This window comes from Carcharodon carcharias, chromosome 7 (genome assembly GCF_017639515.1).
Source record: "Carcharodon carcharias isolate sCarCar2 chromosome 7, sCarCar2.pri, whole genome shotgun sequence".
In the NCBI taxonomy this organism is placed as follows: Eukaryota; Metazoa; Chordata; class Chondrichthyes; order Lamniformes; family Lamnidae; genus Carcharodon; species Carcharodon carcharias.
In genome coordinates, this window is record NC_054473.1 from 162157021 (window position 1) to 162169473 (window position 12453).

Below are 12453 nucleotides of genomic sequence, written 5' to 3' on the forward strand. Positions count from 1 at the left end.
TCAATGCATGCACGTGGGTGCGCTCAATGAAAGCTCCCTGAAAGCACAGCTCAGGGAGCTAAAGATTTCTAACATTAAGAATAAAGATTTTAAAATTAAAGTAAACGTGTCACATGAGCAGGGACATGTTAAAAATGAGATTTAAAAATTTTTATTTTATTTTTAATTAACATCGGAAACCTCATCCTGCCCACAGATAAGGTTTCCTCAAAAATCCAAAGGCCACTTGGCCTTTTCACTTTAATTTTGTTAATGGGCTTAACAGCCCTCTTAATTGTTAGTGGGCACGCTGCCAACTTCCACACTGAAATATTACACAAGAGCACGATGACATCGGGACGCTCGCCCACTATTAGCTGAAAATCCAGCCCTTGGTGTCACGTTTGATCCTGAGATGAGTTTCCGACTTCGTATTCATACCATCACTAAGACTGCCTATTTCCGCCTATAGCATCACTCTACTTCACCCCTGACTCAGGTTGTTTACTGCTGAAACCCTTATTCATGCTATTGTTATCTCGAGACTCAACTATTCCAATACATTCCTGATTGGTCTTTCACATTTTACCCTCCACAAGCTTGAGTCATCCAAAGCTCTGCTCCCTGTGTCTTAACTCACAGCAAGTCTTGTTCCCCTATTTCTCCTGTGCTTGGTGACCTGCGTTGGCTCCCAGTCAAGCAATGTCTTTTAAAATTTTCATCCTTGTTTTCAAATCCCTCCATGGTCTCCCCATCTCTGTAACCTCCTCCAGCCCCACAATTCTGAGATATGCTCCCATTCAGGCCACTTGTGCATCCCCGATATTAATTGCTTCACCCATGGTAGGCCTTCAGTTGTCTGGGCCCTAAGCTCTGGACTATCCTCCCTATCCCTCTCCACCTCTTTACCTCATTTTCCTCCTTAAAGACACTCCTTAAAATCTAACTATTTGTCTAAGTTTTTTGGTCATCTGACCAATATCTCTTTGTGTCTCAGAGTTTTATAATGTTGCTGTGAAGTGCTTTGGGATGTTTCATTACGTTAAAGGTGCTATATAAATATAAATTGTGTTATTCTTTTTAAATGCCACCAGCAAACAAACTGTATTAAAGAATACAAGCTCTCTGAAAGCAGCAAACTTTGAGTACAACCATTATTTATTTAATCAGCATGATTGTGACCATCAGATATAAGGGGCACAGCAAAGAGTAGTGAAATAAGGGTACCAAGCACATTGGGATGGTCCCATAAATGTAAATTCAATTTATAAACATCTTGGAGTTAAAGTGTGAAGACAGGTCCCTAAAGGAAGAAACTGATATTAAGGATTGCATTTGATGAGGCAGTAGATCAGATAACTGTCAAATTTAGGTAAAGCTGGAAATTGGTGGTTTTGGCTGAAAACATAAATAAGGCTAAATTGCTGTGGAGACCTTGCACAAACTGTGTGATTGTTTTGTGCACAAACCAAAGAGTTCACAAATAGCATAAGGCCAGCACTACGATTTCTCCATTTATATGACTGATGATTCACTTTGGGTGTGTTATTTGAAATTCACCCAAACCACACACCATGCTGAAAACTAAATAAAGGTATAATGGTATTCTTTATTTTTAAATGACTCTCATTTTACAACATGACAGGATGTAAGCAATGCATCTTACTGCTGCAAATGTGTTATGTATTATGAAAACTAATAATGGAAATCAAAGATGCCAGTAGGGGCAAAAAAAACAGGATTAAAATTCCCTAGCTATTGCTAAGTGATGTTGCACCATGTTTTATTACTAGGAATTGAGTTTACAGGTTTGTGGTTTTCTGTGCTACAGCCCAGCTGCTTTGCTGTTTGAGCAATACATCGACTAAAATAGAATCACAAAATTCAGCTACTTATTCATTGTTTGAGGGCTTCTCCTATTATAGTTCCAAGCGATATGAGATTGCACTCTCGGAATCTTGCTCTGCTTTGTTCTGGAAATTTGATTCATTGCTTTGCAAATTTATATTGTGATTTTCATGACTTCAGGACATCCCAATGCTGCATTCCGAATACAGTAACTAAAAATCATTTGTATCACGTCAGGTTGGAGATACAGTTCTGGTTTTTAAACCAGTGCACTGTGACTGGATTAATATGACTACCACCAATTCAAAACTATAGAAAATGCCTAATTTTTGTCGCATGCATTACCCTAAATAATCACTAATACAAAAGCAAATGCTGCGAATGTTGGAAATCTGAAATAAAAACAGAAAATGCTGCAAACATTCAGCAGTGGCAACGTTTGTGGTGAGAGAAACAGAGTTAACTTTTCAGATCTGTGACCTTTCATCAGAACCTGACTTGAGTCAGATTTTAGCATCCTACGTTGCAAAGTGCAGGAGTTCAGCTCAGCACTGAATGGTAATTGAACTTGGGAACTTTCTGGTCTATATGACTTAGAACTACACTGGGCAGTACCTTCAGCCAGTAAGGCTTTGGAGGAACTCATCATTGTGGTGATTTTTTTGCTGTCATTTCAGTGGCCCTTCAAATAAAGGAATTGTAATGAACCTAACTTGAGATAATGATAACGCAAATAATTTGTTGACTAGAAGCATAGTTGCCTCATGCCCTTTTCTTATTCTGTAATCAGGTTGTGAAAGAAATGGACAACGAGAAGCGAATCAGATTATTGCAGTTTGTCACTGGCACATGTCGTTTGCCAGTTGGTGGATTTGCAGAGTTAATAGGTAAGAAATAATTTTCCAAGGCTTTTAGACCCTTTTATTTCAGTTTTTATGATTCTGCTTTACAATACCAACAAATTTTCACGAAAGCCCTCATTAAGATTGTAACTTTTTCTGCCTTTCAATCTAAATCATTTTTTGACAGGAAGACATTTTAATACATTGTCATTTGATAACTGATGACCATCTCATGCCAAAAGCGCAGCTAATCTGCTGCCACTGCCACTTTGAAAGTGGCTGGTATGTTGATGGCCATGGCAATGCTTTCCCACTGCCCCACCCCGCTCACGCTCATTTGCTATAGAAAGAAACTGGCCACTTCTCAATGCACAGTGATAGGGTTGAGAATAAGAACCTGACACCGTGGGAATTGGAGGAGCAACAGTTCCTTTCACCATTCTGTATGCTGATGATCCACTGCACTTCCATTTTTTTATTTTTAAAATGACTAAAGAACTTCATTTAAGTATCTTTGAAGTAGACATTCCAGTGAGTAATTCAGCTTTTAAATGAGATTCCCACCAATTGTTTTGTTCTGCTTTCACCTCGTCTTAGGTGTTCAGATTTGAATCCTTGAACACGATACACAAAGCTTAGCAAGATTTAGTTGGAAATCCAGCAGAGAGGACAGATCCCTGATATCCAAATATTGAAACACTTTGAGCCACTAACATTTTATTCATGCAATATGCATTTTATTTATAGGAAGCAATGGGCCACAGAAATTCTGCATCGATAAAGTTGGAAAGGATTCTTGGCTTCCAAGAAGTCACACTTGGTAAGTTAACAAAAAATCAACCTGTTCTTTTAAAAGAAAAAAAATACTGAAATTCTTTTTATGGGTGGAAAGGTTCTCCGACAATACACTTTCTCAAATCAATATAATTTAATTAATTAGCTAGACTACAGTATAAGTGAGCTGTTTGCTGCATTCATTAGGCTATATTCACATGTTTTTTTTAAACCCTTGATCAGTTACAGTTCAAATCAGAAATACGGTAAAGTGCATGTGAACAGTGGGTTATCATTGGTGTTGTATTAACCTGATACTGTTTCTAATGCTCCTGCATAAAATAACTTTGTCCCCAGTTTGACACAGGGACACCTATATACCCCAGCCATAATCAACAATTTAATAATTGTCCTAATCTATAATTACCCAATAAAAGAACCTAATTTGTTGTAATAAAACAACATGAGAAGGAAAAATAAGGCTGAATGGAGACTTATTGTTGAGAATACTTCTGTTTGGCATTAATAGTGCAGTAAACTGCATACAATAACAACTTCTAGCACCTTTAACCTTAGAAAATATCCCAAGGCACTTCACAGAAGTGTAACTGGTCTAAGATTTACTCCAAGTCAAAGATGGAGACATTAGGGACAGATGACTAAAAGTCTTATCAAAGAGGTAGTTTTTGAGGAGAAAAGTGGAGAGACAGAAAGGATATGAGCAGCATGGTTTTACATGAGCAGAAGTTTATGAAGATTTGAAGACAGAAGGCTGACCAGGAAAGCACAAAATAGTCATATCTTTAGATGCGAAAAAAGGTTTCAGTGGAGGTGGGCAGTGTTACAGAGGTGGAAGTAGGCAGGCTTTGCAATGGGAGGATATGGGATGTACATCTCAGCTGAGGGCACCAAAGTTGCGAACAGTTGCAGTGAGAACACTGATTTTCCCCTCACCAGCTCAGGGACTCGAAGGGCAGTTTTAGCACTTTGACCACTGCCTTAAGATCAACTAACTCACCACAGAGTATGCATTAAAAAGAAATAGTGTTGCATTGTTCTGGAATATTTATAGCAAATGCACATGATTGTACTGTTACATCTGAAATGTGGGCTTGTTATTTCAGGCAAATGTATGTCGTAATTTATAATTAACTCTCCTTTACTTTGATGTATAGCTGTACCGTAGTACTTATATCCTGTCATCAGAGACAAATAAACACTGGGAATGGAAATCTTTCACAGTGATCATTGGCACATTCTCAAAATCTAATCCCAATGTAAACAGTTCCCCAAGTATAATAAGCTGTATGTTTTAATAAAAGGCTGAAAAGTGATAATTTAATTTTTGTTATACATTGTTTCTAAGGATTTAAAATTGAGTCCAAGCTCCCCTCCAAATTTTCCATATGGTTTTATTATTTGCTTTATGGACAGCACATTTGAAGGGGACTAATCCCTGGTTGGGGAGTTTTGCAAGTTTTCAACTTATTCACAGTTGTACCAAAGGAAGCACTAATATTACAGTAACAATGCTGTTGAAATTTCAGGAGCAGATTTATTCCTGTAATGTTAACTTATTACATTAGCACTGATACAATTTTAAAATTAATAAATAAACACTTTAATTCTACTCATCTCATCACCTTATTTTTCTTACCTAACCTCTCTCTACTTTCCTCGAGTAAAACTAATAATTGCCTTTCTTACCTTAATTTTCTTACCTAATCTCTCTCTACTTTCCTCGAGTGAAACTAACAATGGCCTTTTTTTCTGGCTCTTACTATTTTGGAGCTGGAAACAACTTTGACAGATCTGTGTTTTCATCGGATGAAAACTGACTTTAAAGACAAAGTGAATGATCAAAATGTAAAAATGCACCAGAGGCAAAACAGCCAATGCTAAATATATTTGTTACCAGTCCACAGCACAACATTTTCCAAATATATAATCTCATCTGTGGGACAAACATGCATGCCCCTCAAAAAATCCATGTATCGTTTTTGTTTTCTGTTTCATTCTTGACAGAGCAGATAGCTCATTTTGATAATTCTAGAGTGTTCTAGTATGACTATTTGAACCTGTCATTTTCTTCTCCTTTTCTTCCTCCTCTTCCTTTTGTCCCCAATTTTGTAATGTTAAATTCCAATCACTACAATCAAATGAATGCTGAAAATAATTGCAATTTCACTGCATCTGAGCTTTATGGCTCTGAGTTACATCACAACACAGTTAGAAAGTATTGTATTAATATTGTACTACTTACTACGGCATGCTTTATATTTAAATCTATTCTGATCACAGTCGTATGGTTGAGAAAAATTCAACTTAGAAGCAGATTGATCCCGGAAATTGATTACTTGAAACCAGACACCTTTTGGGAAGGAGGGATTTTTGAAATTATTTTTAAAAGCAGCAAGATATTGAAATATGATTGGTGCATATGACTATACATTTGGGCTTTTACAGCTTCAATCGCCTGGACCTCCCCCCTTACAAAAGTTACGATCAGCTAAAGGAGAAGCTACTGTATGCCATTGAAGAAACAGAAGGCTTTGGTCAAGAGTAATTTTTTTTTCCAATGTACATACAGCAAGCTACAGAGAAGTCATCAATCAAAGCAACTTCATTGAACTTTCAGAAGACTGTGTCTACCATGAAGAACTAGCTTCATTTTGACTCCATATATTATTTTTAATTGGTCTTCAGGCAACATAATATATTTTTCTGTTAATGCTAGCATTCAACAGGTTTTATGAAGAATAACGCACCTTTATTTCTCAATTTAAGCTGAATCTCTTTTAGTCAAAAGTGTTTTTGGTAATATATTTTTGCAATAATCTTCTAACTGACCAACTCAACAGAGACCACTAATTGGATAAGTTCATCAATATGAAAATAAATTTGAAAGTAATAAGAATGAGGAAATGATAATTCAACTTTAGCTATTTCAAAGTCAATGTAAAACTTCCTGGTGATAGGTGACAATTACAATTGTGATTTTGTAAAGAATGCAATCATGTTATAAATATTTTGTTAAAAAGGTTGTGTTTAACTGTGAGAAAATGTTCAAAATAAACAAAATTACAAGCTTTAGTTTGCTTTGGCAATCATCGATAAAACAGGAAGACCAGCAGCACACATTGTATTTCTCTTACAGTTGTTAGAAATTTGCTATTATAATAGCTTTGTAGCTTCAGCAATTATCCAACACTGCTGCCTTTTTAAAAGATTGGTATTTTAAATTGTATTATAGTAGCCGTATGTAGAATCAATTAATCATTATCACTTAAAATTTCATTAATTAACAGAAGCGCTACATTGCTTTCATTTTCAGGCATGAAATGTGAAATTTCAGACAGAAATGAATATAATTTTACCAAGCCTTATCATAAATTCATATATTAGGTGATAAAATTTTAAATTTGTAGATTTTCAAAATTGGACTTAATGGCAAGCAGCAAATATAGTGGCTAAATGCAGTTCTTGAGATCAGCTTGAGATCAGAGTCATTCTTTGCTAATGCTCTCAGTGCTGCATCCTCATTTCCATCTATTCCGTGTGTGTAACATGTTGGCTATGGTGTCAAAAAGTAAAACTTGGCAAACATTATGCCTAATTTTTCTAAAGTAATGGTATTTTCTGGGTATGTTTAAAAATTCAGCCGATGAAATGTTGGCTTAGTTTTACCTTTTGTGTGCCTAAGCACTACTAGATTAATAACTTCATACCCTTTCGTAGAGAAATGTTCAATATTTTAATTAATTATATCTATTGTATAATCAAAGAAAGCAGAACAAAATCCCTTGGAAACGAGACATTATTTTTTTCAAAATAGATAAAATATTGTGTATAAAAATTGTATATTTGTCTTTCTGGAATAATAGCAAAAAAATCATAGAAGTTTTATGGAAATGTTTTAAGTGAATGTAATAGCTGATGTATGTTGCAAAGTTGCAGTAAAAGATTTGTGCTTTTATAACAGTACAGAGATGAAGCATGGTACATAATAAGTCACTGTGCTGAGACTGTAAGCTAGCTATTTTCAAGAAACAATGATTTTTGAAATGAATTCACAAAATTTCCCAGTTTTTGAATTGCCATGTTGTGAATTACATTTGAATTTTCAGCACCTATTGTGTTTTTGTTGATTTTTGAGTCCAGATGAATTGAGCATTGTTAAGTAATTGAAGCATTTTCAACAATAAAAGTTAATGAGTAGATTTAGAACACTGCCAAGTAAAATCAATTTCTTGGGGAAGAATTACAGTTTGGAATATTAAAAGCAGAAGATTTTAAAGCTGCATTCAAATAATTCAAAATTTGTCCTGATATTTTATTGGCACAAATCTTCCAGTCTCCAGATCATTGGAGACTGGATACACTTCCCCCAACCAAGATGCACTTCAGGACATCTTCGAATTCCCGATGCACTGACTGACTCTGTGGGAATTGCCCGCGAAGTTTGAACTTCTGATGGGCAAAGTCTCCGAAAAGTCTCCATTGCTGAGTCGGCGACTTCAGACAGTTCCAGCTTACTTACCTGCTTAGTTACTCAGGAAATGTTAGACAGAAAAATCCTAGCCTAACTCCTCAGTAGCTATACAACTGACACCAGCCCCCCACCCAACCTGGCTAGCCTCCACCGTCAGACTCACCACCCACCCCCCCAAGACCCAGCCATACCACCTGCCGCCCTACCCTCTTACACACTTAGCTCACCCATCCTACTGCTTACTTAGCTCACCCATCCTACCCTCTTACACACTTAGCTCACCCATCCTACTGCTTACTCACTTAGCTCACCCATCCTACCCTCTTACACACTTAGCTCATCCATCCGACCCGCTTACTCACTTAGCTCACCCATCCTACCCGCTTAACACCCCTACACATTCACCGATACACATACACACTGAGAAGTTTTGGGACATTTAAACTCTGACATACGAGAATACAGAAGCTCGTGCTGTAAAAAGGGGCATGGCATCTGCTCACTGCTCTCTCCAAGGTTTCTTGCACTGAGTGAGTTTTGCAGAATCCCCCATCGGAAGATTGGCCAGAAAAATTGGAGGAAGGTAACAGGGTGGTTGTTTTTGTCTGATCAGGGTTGGACCCCCTGTTTCCGATTGGAAGATTTGGGCCATCACTGCTGGATCAATCTGAGGCTGGTGCAGGGAGGGAATTCTTGCCAGGGCTTGAAAATTTCAGCTATGAGGAGAGATTGGATAGGCTAGGGTTGTTTTCCTTAGAACAGAGGAGGCTAAGGAGTGACCCAATTGAGGTGTACAAAATTATGAGGGGCCTAGATAAGGTAGACAGGAAAGATTGTTTCCCCTAGTTGTGGGGTCAATGACCAGAGGGCATAGATTTAAGGTGATTGGTAGAAGGATTAGAGGGGACATGAGGAAAAGCTTTTTCACCTAGAGGGTGGCAGGCGTCTGGAATTCACTGCCTAAATCGGTGGTTGAGGCTGAAATTCTCAACTCATTTAAAAGGTACCGGGATCTGAAGTGCTATAACCTGCAGTTGCTGGAAAGTGGGATTAAAATGAGCGGCTAGTTTCCTATTTCTCTTTCTTGCAGGCGCAGACATGATGGGCTGAATGGCCTCTTTCTGCACTGTAATTTTTCTATGGTTCTAAGTCCTCCCTACTTCAAACTGAAATTCTCGCCAAGGTGCTTGTTTGAGTCCGAGGTCAGCAGGGAACATCATCTGGCCCAAGAAGATTTAAGACAATGATATAAGTAAGACAAGGATCAAAGTAATTGATTAAAAAGAAGTTAATTTTTAGGGAAGAAAGAGTGGCACTAAGAAAGATAAACTAGAAAAAGATACTGACAGGGAGAGACCATCCCTGGGAAATATTTTAAAGGGTTTATGCTAAGAAGTGCTGACTGCAACATGTAAAAATAACACAATGTTGGTGCAGAAAAAGTTTGCATGTATACACAAAGTAAAATCTATCCGGCTTTAAGTGATTTTTTAACAAGATTTTGTCAAACTTTTCATGTTGGTCTTTTAACAAGATTTATCTGATATGTTTAAAAAGCCATTCACATTAAAACAATGAAAAAACTTGATAAATATTGTTTAAAAAGTTATTTACATTAAAAAAGTCATGGATCCTTTTTAAAAAGTATAAATCAATGAAACGTTCTGATAAATCCTAAAACATTTAAAGAGTCAGATTAATCTTATTTGCTTGAACCCATTTTAACATTTAAAAGATTTTTTTCTAGTATGGGCCTTCACATTAAGTTTTCATGAAATGAGAGGAAGCCCTTTAACATTTTGAAATACCAGTCTAAATGTCTTTGGTGTAAATAATTAATTATTGAAGAAGTAACAGAAACATTAGATAAGATAATGTAGTAGAAATTGCATTTTCAAAAGGCTTTCCATAAGGTAACACATGGTAGACTCGTGACTGAAGTCAGGGGATTGAATCGGGGAAATTTGCATCAAAGTGTGAGAAGAGGAGCAAAGGGATCCAGGGGTGCAGATAGGCAAATCATTAAAAGTAACAACGGAAGTCAACATGGCCATAAAAGTGTGAACAAAACGTTTCATTTCTAGAGGAATGGAATTGAAAAGCAGAGAGGTTATGTTAAATTTGTACTGAACCTTAGACCACACTTTAGAGTCCTGTGCACCGATCTGGCCTCTATTATTAAAAGGATATTGAGGTATTGGTTAAAGTGCAAAAAATAATTTTAAGGATGATATCAGAACTGTTAGGTTATAACTATAAGGAACAGGCTCAGTCTTGTTTCTGGAGAAAAGAAGCGGCTTGGGAGACCTACAGAAGTTTTCAAAATTGTGAAGAAGCTGATAGGATAAATGTAGAAAAGATACTTCTCCTTGTGAGGAAGTCCAAAACTAAGGATTATAAGGCATAAGGTGAACCAATACGTTCAGCAAAAATATCTTCTTCAGAGGATGGTTTGTAAATGGAACTTACAACCACAGGGAGTATTTGAGGCAAATAGCTTAAATGCATTTAAAGCAAAGCTAGTTTAGTACATGAGAGAGAATGTCGTTGAAGGATATGCTAATAGGGATGAATGAAGGGGGGGATGGTTCGAGTGGAATATAAACACTGGCATAGACCACTTGGGTCAGATAGCCTTTTCTGTGCTGTGTATTCTATGTAACTCTAAATGCCGCCTTTTCTGTGCTGTGCATTCTATGAACTCTAAATGCCAGGTTAGTTTTTAATTTATCAGTAAATATGTGTATTATGTTTAAGTTTAAATTGGCGCAATCAATAATAAATGCTTTCAAAACCTGTAAAATCTATGGCTGTAGCACGTATAACCACTTATTCAGGTAATGGAATGATTGTTAATAACTTTATATTAATGGTAAACCCTTTCTGCTGTTCCTTTGAATGGTCTCATTATTCCTTTCATTGAAAAAGAATAAGTGCACTGTTGCCATGAAAGGAGCTTCTGTGCAGTTACTTTGGTTTATAATACTCATTTTATATGTTACACCAACTGCATCATTTCCATGCGGTGCCATATGTAGTCTAGCAGTATAATTAAGCTTTATTGGTGCTTCATTCCTGTCACATTCTTGGGATTTGCTGCTGCTGAAGCTTCCAAATAAAATATAAATAAGATAATTTTACTGACAACTGACATGTCCACAGTTTTAAACATTTCACATTTTACAGTAGTCAGTTTATTTTGACTGACCGTATCGCACTAACACAACCAAATTTTGTACTCTGGACTTTTGAAGTTTGCTTTATGGTTAGCTGGTGGCTGTACTGAGAAAACACTAGGGCTTCTGTGTGGCGCACTGAGAGTCTCACACTCGCCTTGAGTTCTCTGCTTCAAGCACACATCTTGCTCTGTCAATCATGGCTTGATAATGATGTGCTTATAGAGTAAGCTGTAACCCAGACTGCTGGGCTGAAGGAGACTGCAAGGTGATAAGTGAATCATGGAGGTACTGGGGATAAAAATATTTAATCCGTGAAAAGTTAAAATAAGTGTGTCTACCCAGTTGATCTGAGAGATGTATAATGTTTCTAACAGATGTTGGTGGGGGTGGAATTTCAAACAGTAAATTAGCAAACATGTAAAGTCTAAACTTTTAATAGCTTTTTAACTTTTTGAAATCCCACTGATAGTGGGTGTTACATGAGAAACAGGAACAATTATTTTTAATTATACTTTGGCAGTTAAAACCTCAACAATTTTCAAGTTATTTGTTTGATAAGATTTTTCTTTAATCCCTTTAGATTTACCATTGTAAATGATTATGGATATTTTATTTAAATAAGTTTACATTTCAATTGCTGGTAGCTAAGTATTTTGAACTGTGCATGTCGTTGAAATAAATCAGCTTTTAATATTGTAGTCGTGACACTGAGATTCCACCTTCATTCTACCAATCTGCTGATTTCATTGTAGCTGTGATTTTCAGCATAAACAACCCCAAAGGAAGTCATGAGGTGTAAAATGCTCATCCTAATAATAAATAATGGACCTTTAATTACACAATTCTATCATTCAACTCAGAATAACTATCATTAAGATTTGGCAATAGCTTCTAGATAACCTGATTTTCTCATTGGCCTACAGTGTAGTTTTTATGACACTTCCTTTAAGCAGGGCAGCTAACAATTCTTCCTTTGAGGGACTTTTCTAGGTGGTCTCAAGTTGGGCTAGGAGATCAGATGGGAGGAGGTTTGAGGTCTATACATTTCCTTGGCTTCCTTTGTGCAGGATTGTGTTTGCTTGTTTTTGTACATTATTACCTAGCTTATTTTTGATAAATGGAACTTTTTCAATTTGTCATTCATTGCAGAGGTCATGGGAATATTTGTGGTTCAGTATTATAGTAGTGATTTGGATCAGATAGAGGGTGAGAAACTGCTTGCCTCAGGTGAATTTTTCTTTTGATGTGGGAAGGTGGAGTTGGGGGTGGGGGATGCTGCTGAGGCTGCTACATTTAAGTTACTGATTACATGTTTTGAGACACAATGTGCTTTCAACAG

At 36.7% G+C, this 12453-nt stretch overlaps 1 protein-coding gene across 3 annotated transcripts in view; it reads left to right on the forward strand.

The window, feature by feature from the left end:
* The window catches only part of wwp2 (WW domain containing E3 ubiquitin protein ligase 2), a 236697-nt gene extending 228942 nt beyond the window's left edge, over window positions 1-7755 (forward strand). For all 3 annotated transcript variants that reach the window (XM_041191193.1, XM_041191191.1, XM_041191194.1), the window contains 3 exons: window positions 2618-2714; window positions 3417-3489; window positions 5910-7755. In XM_041191193.1, the coding sequence (XP_041047127.1) occupies window positions 2618-2714; window positions 3417-3489; window positions 5910-6009 (270 nt within the window). In that variant the 3' untranslated portion in view covers window positions 6010-7755. The remainder of the gene's footprint in view (window positions 1-2617; window positions 2715-3416; window positions 3490-5909) is intronic.
* Window positions 7756-12453: the final 4698 nt, after the last annotated feature.